This window comes from Corvus moneduloides, chromosome 6 (assembly GCF_009650955.1).
Source record: "Corvus moneduloides isolate bCorMon1 chromosome 6, bCorMon1.pri, whole genome shotgun sequence".
Lineage (NCBI taxonomy): Eukaryota > Metazoa > Chordata > Aves > Passeriformes > Corvidae > Corvus > Corvus moneduloides.
This window is the reverse complement of record NC_045481.1, coordinates 35,690,386-35,705,318: the sequence shown is the minus strand read 5'-3', so window position 1 is coordinate 35,705,318 and position 14,933 is coordinate 35,690,386. Positions and strand designations below refer to the sequence as shown.

At 45.2% G+C, this 14,933-nt stretch overlaps 1 protein-coding gene across 6 annotated transcripts in view; it reads right to left on the bottom strand.

The window, feature by feature from the left end:
• Positions 1-1,134: 1,134 nt before the first annotated feature.
• Positions 1,135-14,933, bottom strand: part of RGS6 (regulator of G protein signaling 6) — a 109,327-nt gene continuing 95,528 nt past the window's right edge. For 2 of the 6 annotated variants that reach the window (XR_004240642.1, XR_004240643.1), the window contains 2 exons: positions 10,394-11,810; positions 1,135-5,555 (listed from right to left, as the gene is read on the bottom strand). Coding sequence is in view for 4 of the 6 variants with exons in the window: in XM_032111163.1 (XP_031967054.1) it covers positions 14,592-14,825 (234 nt within the window). In the remaining 2 variants the exon portion in view is untranslated. Of the gene's footprint in view, positions 5,556-10,393; positions 14,826-14,933 lie in introns of those variants that run through there. The other 4 variants (XM_032111165.1, XM_032111166.1, XM_032111163.1 and 1 more) reach the window with 2 other exon arrangements.

The window sequence follows — 14,933 nt, the reverse complement described above, 5'->3', positions numbered from 1 at the left end:
CACATTAAAAGGCTTCAAGTAATAACATTGCTGTGTAAAGACAGCCTTTGAAAAGCTTGTTTCCAAAGCTTAGCAGCAGGATTAGGAGGTTGCTGGCTTTTAGCTGCAAGCTTTGCAGATGTTAGGGGCTGGCAAAGCAAAATCTGTATCACATGAAAAAGTTGATCGGGTCTGACTCTCCCCTGCCGTGAGATTACTTTTCTCACTACAAAGCATTTCTCCTCAGCAGTAAGTTCAAAGTACGTGTGGGCATGAAGATAGTGTATTGTTCACCAGCTCACTGTTCTGCTGAGCAGCCACGTCGCTTGCTCTCCGTCTCAGGTTATAAACAGTGCTGGGAAGCTGCAAAATTGCTCACAGCTTAATCGATGCAATCATGATAACCTAGCCTATCTTACCCTACTGTGAGCTCTACTTTAATAATCCTGCTTAATCATTAAACCACAATAAAAGCAAGCCAAGGAGTTTAAGGCAAGAGCCAAGCCAAGGTGTATCAGAGCACTGCTCCAAACTTGAACTGAGCAGTCAGCTAGAGACAGAGGAAGCCACATAAAGGGAAAGCAAAGTCGTTGTGCAAAGGGTCAGAAAGATGTGGCAGAAAATTTGTATCCATTGGGACTCGTGAAGCTGTGAGCTACTCTTGCTAGTCAAGACTCTGCAGTGGTGCCCTATTTACATCCTTTTCCCAGAAGACCATCTTGTTATCTAGCACACACACTCCACTCAAGTCTTCTTGTTGATGTAGATGCTCTGACTAAACCCTTATGCCTGATGATTATCAAGTATAACAGTGGTTATTTTTCAGAATGCTTTACCTCTCTACTGAAGAGTACAAAGACAGCAAATTCCTTGGACAGACCTATTCCTTGCCCATCGTGCTGTGTTATGGCAAACAAATTTTTTTCTAAGGCCATTTTATACAGAGGGTGAGGTTAGATTAAAAAAAAAAACAAACAAAAAAAACCCAGAAAAGCAGGAAAGGAGAGACACACTGCTTCTGTCACTCTGCTGGAGACACTGAGAACAGGGTTAGGCCAAGGCCTGCCCATGGATGCATCCAGGGCTTGCACTGATTCCAGGAGGATTATTCTTGTGTGCATGACTGCATGACAGACAGAAGAGATTTGGTCCTTGTTGCTTTGACTTTTCCAGGATGCTCCATTTATTTGTGCATTTTAGGAAACAGACTGGTACAGTCAGATGTTCTGTACCTGGGTTCCCCTTCTCCCACCCAAACCAGAAATAATTTTAGGCTAAAAGCATCACCCATGCCAGAAGATGAGAGAGCCAAATCCTTTCAAAGGCAAAAAACTTACCAAAACCAGGGTTTCACCTGAGTAGGACTAAACAAAGAACTTCACCACAGTCTGTGACAAGTTGGCTGAAGAGACAATGAGTCAATTTTGTATTTTTAGACCAAAATAATAGTCTGGATGGGGAAACAGTCTTGCCTCAGCTTCCTTGAAAGTGGGAATGAGAGGATTGGTATTGCTGAGATTATTCCAGAATTTGGGTTATGGTGCAGAAAACTGATTCAAGTTCTGCAGTCTGAAACGGGGTATATTTTGTCTTCATTGTCTCACTACCACCTCTTGTAGGATTTGACTGCAGCATGGAAGCATCCTGATATAACTTTACAGTGCATCATGGTGTTGTTACTGTAGTAACTTATTACTAGGACACCTTGTGTTATCTTTATTGCTGCAGTACCTGGTACAAACGTACCACTGTTTGTCCACACACGCTGTTATTACTGCCTTATTCCCCAAACTAATTTACTGCAGCATCCTGTTGTGTCTTATTGCTGCATTATCAAAATGCTACTTTACTGCAGCGGCCTGTGTTACCTTATTGCTACATTTATTCTGGTATTATTATGTCAGCTTACTGCCACTTTTTATGGCTGCCCTGCTACCATTTTATTACAGTACTCTATGGGATGTTATGCTGAGTTATACTGAGAGTACATTAATCCATTTGCTTCAGCCTAACGCTGTCTACACTGGCTTGTCGAACCTTTCCTAGTGCTTGTCCTGCTGCTGTTTTGCCACAATAGCCATGAATACTCTGGATACTCTATTATCCAAATAACAGTGCACAGCCATATTTCACAGCCATAGCCTTGTAAGTATGGGAAGTTTTGTAGCTAGCTTGTACAGCATGGACATTGTAAAAGCTTTCCAGACTGTCTTTCCTTGAATTGATGCCATTTAGAACATAAACAGAGGTGGAAAGCTGATTTCCTAACTCATCTTCAGCATGACGAGGTAGTTGGAAGACAGTGGACACTTACAAAGTAGCAGATTACTGCTTGCAATGCTCAATGGGATACTGTTGGGTGTACAAGAGTAGCATCACTTGGAATAAGCAACGTCATTAAAAAGCAATAATTCAAGGATGCAGTTCATGTGGAACTAGTTACGTTAGTATCACCATATGTGAAGTAAAAGACTTATGAAGAACAGTTCATACATATTCCCAGGAGAAGGCCTTGTCTACTCTCATGTTTGTTTTGGAGATATTTAGTCAGGAAATGAAGAGCAGAGTTTTCTTCCCTCCAGAGGATATGAAGCTCTGTCCGCTTAGCTAGCCATTGCTGAGCAGATTAGTTTGCACGAGTGTGCATTTAAATGGCAAGCTGTTCAGCATCCAGGCCCCCTGATGCACGCCCATATGCATGCTCTCCATGTCTGTAAGAATTCCCTCCATGTGCTCAACTGTTCAAACACGGAATATTCCCCACAGGCAAAATACTGTGGCAGCCAACATGACCATCCTGCAGGAATAAAGCTGAAAGACAGAGCAGAGTGCTTTGCTCACAGAGCAGCAGCCCATCCCCAAGTTAAAGTATGGTATTTCTGCTCCCTGCACAGACCATAACCCAAATTCCACCTTTCCCATCACCTGCCAGCATCCTCCAGTCCTGCCCACATATGCCCCCATGCCGCAGGACACCTCCATGGAGTTACCCCATCCTTCCCCCAGGAGACGACCTCTCCAGTGTCAGGAACTCACTGCAAAGCAGAGACCCACATGTACCACTTTACCATCCCTGCTCCTTGCTACACACCAGTTTCATGTTTCATATGTACATCTTCCTCAGGAATGCTCTGCAGACCAGTTTGAGGGTTCAAAAGACAGACCTCCCATGGGAAATGCCTTGTGGCTGGGCAGCACTGACAGCAGAGTAGCTCAGAGTGCGAGCAGCTGTTGGCTTACAGAGCTCCAGTGATGCATGGCACTGGCGGGTTTGACAGAGATAAAAACACCATCGACAAGGCTCTGAGAAGAGATGACCTCTGCATTTTCGTAGGGATGACCAAGGGAACACATATGCATATGCATGAATGGACAAGTGAGCTTATTACACAAAGACCTGCTATTTCCCAAGGGGACCCTTTGGCTGGGTGGGCAACAGAGGACAAATGGGTCCTGCAAGGACAGCTAAGTGACAGTTTAGAGGGGACAAAATGTCCTCTTCAGAGGCAGGGGACCACATGAATGTCCGGGACATTCATGGTGGTTATGCAGTCCTGGAACTCACTTGTGTCATGTATATGGAGGATGAATTTGGTCTGAAGGCCTGAGACAGCAGGCTGTTTAGAGTATAGGCATGTGTAAAGAACAAACATCATACTCAGTATTCTACTGTACATTCATGCAGGTGTATGGACCTTAGGTATAATTGATATTAGGACTTTTCTGCAGGAAAGAAAAGAGATACCAGAATGAGAGCTGTCATGGGCAAAGAGGAAGGTCCTTTTTCTGACAGAAACTATGCTGGCATGTTTTTTTGCATACATAGGCCTTAGATATTAGAATAATACTTGTGTCAGAAGTGAATGTTGTTGATAGCCAGCTGTCTACTTAGCTAGATGGTTTTGCCTAGGTAGGAATGCAGACTTGTAGCTATATAGCAGTTTCTACTACCTGTACAAAAAGCCAATTTGCCTTGGCATGAGTGAAGAAGACCAAGAAATGTCTAGTTTCATGTATGCTTCAGATCTGAACTGCTTACAAAATATAGGAGGTTTTGTGGTACTAAGTCAGCTGAGTCTTGAAATTCTTTTCATATATAGATAATGTACTGTATATGAATGGAGGCCATTTTCCTATCTGCAGCTAGTATAAGTGGGTTTTATATTAAAGTCACTTCAATCCTGTCCTCATCCTAACCTCCATACTCCCAACAGTTTGAAACAAGCTACTGGGTCATCTTTTGCTGTTGCATTCATGGGCTGTAGGTCAGATGAGTTTTAGTGGAAGCTCATTTCCTCCAATGGTACCATTTCATTCTCAGAATGATGTTTCTCAGCAGGGTCAGTTGTCTGAGCATGATATCACAGCTAGGTGTGCTGCTGTTTAGGGAGGGTCACCTGGCACCCAGCACCCTGCCCATTCACATCCTGCTTCTGCTGGTCCCATCTCCATCAATTCCCTCCTCACTGTAGGCTGAATTTTGACACCTGCCCACATCAGAGTTGCCTTTCCCTGGATACATGAGTGAATTTTGGCCCTCTCTGATTGGAGAGCTGAAGTCCGGTTTGGTTTGCTTGGAGAAAAGCTTGAACATCCATCATTGATTAGGTATGCAAAACCTTAAATAAATAGAAAAGTAAATAAAATATAAACCAACTCGCTTTAAAGTACCATGTGTGTGTTTGTGTGTGTGCTCTCGTGTGCGCATTGCACATCTCAAACATGGCTTTTTAAGCATCAGGCGGAGTCTGATCACATTTGCACTACGCGCACATGCAGAACGATTCCGCCGACGTCAGAGAATTTGCACCAGGATCGGAGTCTGACTCAAGGGGGAAGATCCTCAGGTGATGAAAACCACTCCTGCTCTCCTGACTTCAGCTGAGGATCTGGCCATCATCTCTGGACATGCTACATGCTATTGGAAGGACAATGAGTGATGAACTTAAATAGTGCCTTTAGTTTTTTCATTGCTTTAAAGGAGAAGAAACATAGGAAAGAAAAACAAAGTTAAAGTCAGTGAATCTGCAGGAGAAATGCATTTGGGATTTTGTGAGAAGGAGAAGCAGCTTCCAGCAGATATTTTATTGGATCCAGATGGCCACACGAAAGGGAGCAAGTGAGATTGCAGCGCCATCTTATTACAGTCACGTTTGTGCCAGGAAGAGATGTGGAAAAACACTGATCTCTCTCAGCTCTTCTTTCTCCAAGCTGTGGTTTGGGTCTGTTTCCTTAAATAACGAGACAGCAAGCCCTCACCTCGTCAACCTCCAGTGTATGGTGAAATGTGCTCCTCCAAACCTCAGTTGGAAACAAAGTACCTGCACAGAGCTCAGCGTCCTTACAGAGCTGCGCAGACAGAGAAGTGTTGCTGTAAACTGTGAAGAGAGGTGCTCCACTGGCGTGCGGCTGTCTGCTTCCACTTGCTCAGGCTGTCTACCCTGCAGGGACCTGCTCTCCCTGAAATGCCCCGTCCCCGGCAGTGGTCCCAGCTGTCTCTCCCACGGGGCAGTCGGCTGGAGCTGTCAGGAGGACTGCATCAGGCCCGTGAGGCGCTTGCTTGCCAGAGACTTTCCCTGGAGGGAGGGACAAACAGACAGAAGAGACCCAGAGGTGTAAGTGATGTCACGGGATGGTTTCTCTGGGAGTGAGGGGCAGGGGCTTTCCCCCAGAGCAGGACATGAGGTTCTCCTGACAAGGGAGGCAGGCGATGTGGGGTGAGCCTGCCCCCAGCATTAAATGTGCCCGCAGTTTTGCCCCAGGCAAGTGGTTTGGCAAGGACGAGTTGCGCCTAGTGAAATCCAGTGGCTATCACTCAAGGCTGTGCCCTGGGACTCTATTTTGTGAAGATGTTTCCTTCTCCAGTTCCATGGGAACTGGTGAAAGCAAAGCCCTGTCCTACACTCACTGCTACTCATTCTGCCTAGTACTATCCTGCTGGTGCAGAGCTCTACCCCAGCTTGGGGAGGGATGCACAGCCGAGGCTACTGTGAAAACTGGGATGTCCCTCCCACAGTCTGTGAATCAGTATCACCCGCACAGCATCGATCAGCAACAGGAATAGGGAAAAAGTAATTTCAGAAACAGTTTAGCCTGTTCCTGCCCTGCTGTCACTCACCTTTTCACACTCCTTGGTCACTTGCCTCCTGGGTTGGTGCCTGTTCACTCCTACTTGGCCTCCCTGCTCTCCCTGTACTCTCCTCCAAGCCACCAATGCATGCCTTGCTCATGCCCTGCTGTCATCCACATGAGCTTTCCCCCTGACTGGCAGGACCAACGACTAGGAAGAAGGAAGGTCACCTGCACATCTGAACCCCTTCCCTGGCTTAGACCATGCAGCACCTGCTTTCAGGAGCAAAGGACATACAGGACCTATTTTGAGACCTAGAGTTAGTCTTCTCCATTTGCAGACAGGGTATATCCCCATACGGAATACGGATAGCTTTGCAATTACTGATAAAACAGTGAAAAACTGTTTCAGGTATTGCACCAGTTGCTGTGTTTCTTTGGTGAGTTTTCCTCTTGAAAAATGATGTTTTTCTTAAAGGAAAAAAAAGTCTTGCTTGAAATAAACATTCAGGGAATACCAGAGAGCTGCAGAATACCTAGCAGCTCTTAAACAACCTCCTCTTCATTACTATATTTAGCCAAGATTTCCTTTGCAAGAGGAAGTCTTACTGATTGCTGTTTCAAAGAAAGAGCCACAAAAAGAGCAAGAAAAATGGATTATACAGTGAAAATATGTGCAAAATGTAGAAACATTTGAAACGTAAAAATTAGCAGGCTACTTGAAATAAATATTTTTAAACAAGTTAACACTCTAGGAAAAAAGAAACACTTCCCAACTCCCTTTGATTTCTAATCTCTTTCCATGTAGGGCTGTTCCAGGAGGATGTAGCTGTTCTCTACAGAAGCCACATTTCATTACTGAGATGTGTGACTTTCACCAAATAATTTGTTCAGCTGCATGAGCACACACGGCCTAATCTGTCCGTGTTCTGTATACGAGCAGTTGGCTGTGGGAAACACTGCCATCATGCCAATTGTCCTGTCTGGGACGAGAGACCGACAGCCATTGCTCTGTGCCTCACACGCAGGGCTCAGCATGGGAATGGCCAGCTCCATCCCAGAGCTCTGCACACACACCATTTAAGAGATATATCTTTGGTTTGTTTTTTTTTCACTATCAATAAAATTTTTGATTATTATTATTTTGAAATGCATTGTTGTGACGCTTGGGTTGTCGTTTTGTTGCCGTTAAGGAATACCAGAGAGAGTGCAAAGGAATTATCAGTTCCTGAATCCTATTTATAGGAAGAAGGTAAAGATGTGGATGTTAATCCCTGGAAGAATAACATGGCTAAATTTAGGGGGAAAAAAGTTAGTTTCCACCAATATTTGGGTACTTCCTTAGGAAAAAAATTAACAAATAAGCCTTGGTTTATATAATGCCTTGTTCTGTCAGACTCTAACTAATCTGCGCCAGGCAGCTCCTCTTGTTATCTTCTCACAGGCAGGTGGCTTGGGGCTACGCCAGCTCCCTGCGTCAGGTTCCAGCAGGGCCGAGGAGCAAACACTGTTCCACATCCCGCCCCCACATCAACATTCCTGTGTTCAAAGCAGGAAGGAGAAACGCCGGTAGTGGGCCAGGCTGAGGAGAGGGGACAGCTGACCTGGAGAAGGCGGTGGGTTGGAAACGGAGCCAATGGCCGTGGTTTGCGCAGAGCAAAAAACAACTCGCTCACGGGTTTCCCAGTGGAAACTGCTTCCCGTTGCGGGGAAAGGCAGTGGCCTCCATCTGCAGCTCCCCCGTCTCATGGGAAAGGCGTTACCCTGGGAACTGCAGCAAACTTCCCGCCTGCAGGCTGGGATGAGTCCCCAGAGCAAAGCCCGTCTGTCTGGGAGGATAACCGTGCCAGAGAACAGCCTCGCACACAGGGACATGCAAACAGATGGGTGCAAGAAGCTCTGTTTTAAATCAGCAAGAAGCAAGCAGCAGTGTTGTCTGCTCGGCTGTTGTGTTCACCTCTGTGCTAGGACAGATGGCAAAAGGATCCCTGAAATTGCATAGAAGGATTAATGCTGTGACATTTTTGACTACAAGCAAAAGCGCTGTAATGTTTGGCCCTCAACTAGAGGCATACTGATGTAGGGGATTTTGTTTCAACCCAATGCAGGGCCAAGTGTCAGCCTTGCAGCATGGGTCTGAGTGATACAGATATCGGCAGGCTGGAGTTGGGTGGGATGCAGGTGTTTGGTCTGGGATTCTCCCATCTTAGACATCCTCGTTAAAATAAGGAGGATCAGGAAAAACTGCATTTCATTAGGAAAACTAGCATCTCTTTTCTATTACTAAAATGAACAAGAAGGGAGCAAAACGTATTACAGGTGGAAAAGCTGGATGGGATCTGCAATCCATCTGCTGATATAAATCAACATAACTCAGTTGTTTTCACAGAAGTGCTGCTGATTTACACCAGTGGAGGGGCTGGCCCATGGTATCGCTGTTTCAGGTTTAGCCCTCCAGGGCTTCTAAGGCACAAAGCCCATCCTGAGACACAAAAGGTTTGCATCAGCTGGCTGAGAAAAGCCTAATTGCAGCACGCATGATGGTTCCTTTGGAAAGGGGCAGCGGCTCACTCCCCAGGCAGCCAGGACCCCCAGACAGTCCATTCAAACCTACCTGCCCCTGCTTGCCAAGAGGGTGTCCATGACCAAAGAGTCCAGGATGGCAACAGCATGCTTTAGTGTCATTGCTTAGTGTCCAGAAAAGAGGTGTCTGGGTAACCAGGAGAGGGTGGCCTGTGTCCACCTCAAGACAGCAGAGGTGAGATGGACCCCTGTATTTTTTGTGATCCCACAACCCTTCCCTGAGACTGGCATAGTGTGAGTGCCTGAGTCAGTCAAGTGAAAGGCTGCTCTGAGAAGGTGGAGCTGGCTGAAATAGTTCTTAATTGGGTACAATACATGCCAAAAAAGTTCAGGTCCAGGAGGGCATGTTGGGTCTCATCTACCACATGGAATGGATGGAATTCCCTTGGGGATATCTCTGACAGAGCAAGGATGTTTCAGGTTATTATGATGTGAAAGTTTGGCACAAACAACACCTAGTTTATTTAAAAACGTTCAACCAAAATAAATTGTTTCTTCCTTCCACGCGTCTTTGTTTAGCATTAAACCTGTGGCTGCCCCTACATTTCTACCTCTCCTTTCCCCACTGAAAGAGAATGTCAACAACAACTGCCATACTTCCAGGAGAAATTTCATCTAAGCTGTGCTGGCCGGGGATTTGGAAGTGTACCATCTCAAGCTCAGCACACTTCAGTGCTTCTTTTACTGTGTCACATGTATATGCTGAATAACTTAAGGCAAGATTAGAGTGGATGTGAGGAGTAAACTTTTTACATGGGGTCTAAAGCCTATAAAGAAATCCCTAGTCCTCCAGTCCCAAAATATTTGTCACTACTAATTAGGGTTACGACAATTAAAAGCCCAGACTGTTGTCACTCAAACAGCATAGCACAAGCAGTAGGGCATATGTTGTATGGCATATGTTGTGTGTCATCTTGGATGCAAGGAAGGCTTCCTCTTCCCTCACATCCTGCAAGCAATTGAGCTGTTGCACAGCTTACAGGCAAGGATGACATGTAGCTTCACTGCATCTGGTAATGTCCAGTTCTCTCTATGCTGCTGAATGAATCTTTTTTTTTTTTTTTTTTTTTTTTGCCCCTGAACAACCCCATGAAAGGAGCCATTTCTTAAAGGCAGTGTAAAATCTGAATTTGGAGTAACCTAAGGAAAACATCAGGGAATTCTTAATAAACCTAATGAAACTGTCTCCCAGAATATTACTTCCAAGTATGTGGCCATCCTACTGCTTGGCTATGTGTCAGGGAGAGGACTTGTGGACCATCAGGGCTCACTGAGGCCCAGTGAAATAAAGATTAACCTGTAGGTCACAGGAGATGCTTAGCATCTTTAGTGGCTGAGCCTTTGCTGAGCAGCTACTAAGCTAAAGTGTAAAATGCAATCAGCAATTATTTTAATGAAGCAAAATTCAGCAATTTAACATAGGGAAGAAGCCAAGAGGGAAAAAAAAGTGTCTGGGATTTGACACAAAAAAGGGACAGCACTCCTTTCAAACCTCCTGTATGAGGCACCAGAGTTTCCATCTTGCTCCTTGCTTTTATCTGCGAAAACCAGCACTTTGCATAGCTGGGAGAGAAGCAAAGAGCGGGAACTATCTTTTAAAAATAATGTTAAATGGAAAGTTTAGTTCTGTCCACTACCTGTGGCTTCACACAATGTTGATGTGCTCTGCCCAGCACAGCACAGTTCAGTATGTAGCATGCAGACATTCCTCACCCCCAGCATGCACAAGCCAGAACTCTCATGCGTGTTGTCAACAACTTACCTGAACATCCAGCTGGATTTATCCCATAAGGAGCTTTGGGGCTGCAGCAGTAGGGGAGAGGAGGGATAGCAGCACAGGCTCCCGTTTGTCGTGTCAGTACAGACCAAAGTGCTTTCACACTGACTGCTCACCTCCACGATTTCCACACATCAGCTTGGAGTTTTGTTTGCTACAGCTGGCCCCACCTCTTTCTTTTTACCCCTCCTTTGTGCTCGGGACTCTCCTTTTCCCAGTCTGCTGCTCAATTTGCTCCAACCAGAAGATCACCTTCCTGCAGGAGAAGTCATCTCCTGGGAAGCACTGTTGCCCCCATCCCCCTTTGCAGACAGCTGGGGCTGGTCTGCATCTCCACTGGAGGTGAGCTAATCTTCCTTCCATCGGCTTGAATCTGAGGTTTTTCACATCATCACAGGGACTGCTCCATTCTCCTATCTTTTAGCTAACATACCACAAGAAATTTGGCAGTGGGCTGACAACATCCTGCAACCACATTTTACTCCTGAAGAGATTGCCATGGCCCTTGCACTGCCAGCACTGTTTGGTTTTCAATGTTATATTACAATGCAGATCTTGGGGAAGCTTTATTTTGGTGCCATTTTGAAAATACTCTTTTTATTAGATTTTTTAAATTAAAATATACATTGTCAACAAAAGATAAACATAAATTAATGAAGTTAAATAAGAAACTGAATTAAAAACAAACAATACAGGAAAATTACTTAGTTCAACACAAAATAAACACAGACACATAACTATGAACTTAAGTAACATAAATTAACACACAAAATGTGGCAGACAGTACCACCAATTACACACTGACACAGACTGAAAACAGGAGCTGCAAAGTGGCTGTAGAGGGTAAGATGGGACCAGATACTCCCAGCATGCAGGATTCTCACCTGTTCTTGCCAGCACAGTCTCATAAGTTACCCCCAAACTCCTGCAGAGTGGGCCCCACTCCTCTTCTAAGGCTTGGCTGACAAGTTACCTGAGCTTCTTGCCATTCTTGCCCATCACAGTGAAGCTTGACCACCATGGGTTACATTCCCACATCTGATACTGCTTTTTTGCTCTTCTAGCTCATATCACTTAGGGGAACAGTTCAGAGCTTCAGTCCAATTAAAACCAGTATAATCTATTCCTATTTTAAGTTGTGAGGATTTCTTACACTTCCTAAATGAGGCATTGCACTTTGCTTGGAGAAATACCAGTACACCACTGCATATGGCACAAACCAGGACCTCCATATTCACCCACTCCTACCACAGCTTCATAATAGCTGCAGTCCTCCTCTACCATCCCACCAGAAGATCCTCTTCTGTTGTGGTGCAGTCTGGGCTCCTTGTAGCTGCGAGTGAGCCAATTCTGGCATTAGTTGAAGCTGTCCATGGACTGCAAATCCAGGATGTGTTTCTCCCTTTGACAAAAACCCAGGAAGACAGAGGAGCAGATGGATCACTGCAGCCAGTACACAATCATGTAACAGGCTGTTTTTTCATGCCACCTCAGAAATGCCCTAACTGCATGTTGCTGGTCTGGCTCTTGGGCAGGGTGTGATTCTGTGGAAAGGACTCAGCCTGTTTGACAGCTTTCAGCATGACTGGGAACCAGATATGTAAATATCTCACACAGAGGAAAATGGAAGCACCACTGAAATATCAAATCTCTCTGGAGTATCAAAAAAAAATTGGCTGAAATCACAGCAGGGGCTAAGCACAGCCTCTCTCCCAAACACCTTGCTATGGTCATGGTTTAGTATCCGCAGTTAGACCTGTCTGTAGTGAGAAGTTACCAGCTTTTATCTTCCAGAGGTTGTGTGTGGCTCTAATAAAATACATGAAATTAATAGTAGGTGTATTCTGAACTCTGTATAGTGCCTTTCATCCAGAAGGGTTCCCAAGCACTTCACAAATGGTATGCACAAAGATCACTCACCCACTTTGCCCTCGCAGGGGCAAAAGGAAGCTGCCATCCTGCACCAGCAGCACTACACAGCAGTGCTTTTAGGAAGGAGTGAAGGATAACTTACTGACTAGAAACAATGAACACTTACCCTTTAAAGGAGCCCCTGTATATAGAGCAGACTGTGCAGCTCACGTGTGACACCTGCAACCTACCCCCTACCAAAGCAGGTAAGGTACCACGATGATCCCAAGAGCAGACGTGGTGCATTCCCGCCCGCAGTGGCGAGTCAGTGCGTGCGGCGTGCAGGCCATGCACCCGGGCCTCTGCAGCCCCAGCTGTGGACACTGGCTGGCTGTCACAGTAAGGGAACAATCACACGGCACCCTGCAAACATGGGCTGCATCCCCTTTGTGCTTTGGGTACATTCTGATGCTTCCCATCACCTAAGTAATGCAAGTTCCTTTTCTCAGTAAAAGCCAGTGTAATGATTGGAGTGAAGTAAGCACATTTTCCTTTAAAGTAAAATATCTTCCAAAGATAAAAATAACCCTTTTCCCAGATGTCTTTTCTTGATGCCAAATCGAAGAAACTTTGGAATCCATTCCTGTATCCCTTCCCTTCTAGCTGTCTGTTCTGATAGCCACTTCACCAGCATGTCAGTGTATCATCTTTTTATACCTTCCACTTTTTCAACTACTATTCTCTACCAATAACAGCTTAAACCTTTGTCACTATTGCGGGTTGTGAATACTTTCCATATCCTCAAATGTTGTGATCTATTTACCCAAGCTGGTAGAGCTGGGAAAGTGAAAAAATGGGAATGCTGGTAAATATATGACAGCTTTATGAGATTATCAAGAAACCAGTTAAAAAGAGGACATCAGGCAGCAATTCTTTCTCCAGCCTTACACCTTCTTCACTGCTTTCATGGTTACTATTTATAAGACATCACAGTGACACAGCTGTGCAAAACATCACACAGTTCACCTGAGAAAGATAAGATTCCATCAACACATTTCACATGTGTGACACCATACTCAAGAATTAAGGAGTGAGTTTGACTTGGACTCTGATCCAACAGTATGCAAACCAAGAAGACATAAAAACCAGCATGAGGCAGTAGCAGTGGCCAAGGAGTGAAGCTCAGCATCAAGAAGATGGGGAAGCAGCAGTAGGGAAAAACAAAAGCGACAACATGGAGCTGGGAGACAGCTGAGAACATCAAGGAAGGGACAGCCAGTCAAGGCAGAAACAAAGGCTTTCATACCTGTATAATGCAAGAGAGCAGATACATATGGAACTGAAATGAAACATGCAACTGTGGACTTCTCTGGGCACTGAACTGGGATGCATTTACATCCTGAGACAAGAATTGTTCAGTATGAAATTACCAAAAGATACCAGAAAACTAAAGCAAAGGAAATGCTACCATGATAATGCCAGTTTTCATCACTGCAAGGAGGAGGAGGGTATTTTAGGCTCCAGACAGAAAGCATCTTGGGCATGGAGCATGATAAATACATTGAATACAAGATCTCCAGTCATTCTTATTTCTGGAAGAGTTATCCTTGCATGAGAAATCGAGGTGGAGCACTGGCTCCACAGCCATTTAGGATGTCATGTGGGACTTTGTCTACAATGCTTCTGGATGAGAATACAAAATCACTAGGCTGGTGCTGCTAACACAAGCAGCTCCTGCTTCCCAGCTTCTCCTTCTGCCTGTGGCACCTCTGCCTGCTATGGTTAGTGAAGCTGGGCCAGTCTGTCGATCCAGTTATTACCCTGTGCCTGGGAACTGAGACAATCTTCAGTTTTCACTGACTTGCTGTACAAAATGCTCCATCTAAAATGTCCAGGATTATTTGAAGAAGGGTCATTTGAAAACTTTCATTCTAGTGTCCTTAACCTACAGTCTGCTTCCCACACAGCTCGAACACAGACCCTCTCATCCTTCACCTTATTTTCTTCCGGCACCATGTTGAATTTACCACTTGGAAAAGCTTCCTGTTTCTTCATACCTGACTCCCTGATACATTTCACACATCTCTCCTCTGTATCTGATGTCTCCTGGTATACTAACTTTGAAATAAATATCCCAAGTCTTTTAGTCTCACTACATACTCACATTTCCTCCAGGACTTAGCAGGAGCGCTGGTTTTCCTGTTAAGTATTGTACTCTTTACAGATTGCAATATGAAAGATAAAGCACAGCCTGCAGTGTATCACATGCAAACTGCAGGCACCCACAGCAGGCCTGTGCACATCACACCTCTGTATATATTGCACTGGACCACTATGGCTTCAAGGAGCCAGAGAAAACACAGGAAAAGCGTTTCCCACAGACTCCAACATCCAGCCAGAAATCTGGCATTTGCATCTTTGCCTTCCTCAGTCCTGTGGAGCACTCTCTGGCTGATGCTGGTTTTGTCTGGAGCTGACAGGTCCTTCCATCACTTGGGCTGAGTTTCACAAGGGGCCCTGGACAGCAAATGCCTTTTGCTTCTCCCAGGTTGTGCAACTCTTCTCCCTGTCCTCCGGCAGTGTAAGAGACACACAAGAGATTCTTTGCTTTCTTCATGTAAAGACCCTTTTCCAGTCCAGGAACCTAATGCTTAACAGTGTTCCACAACAGTCA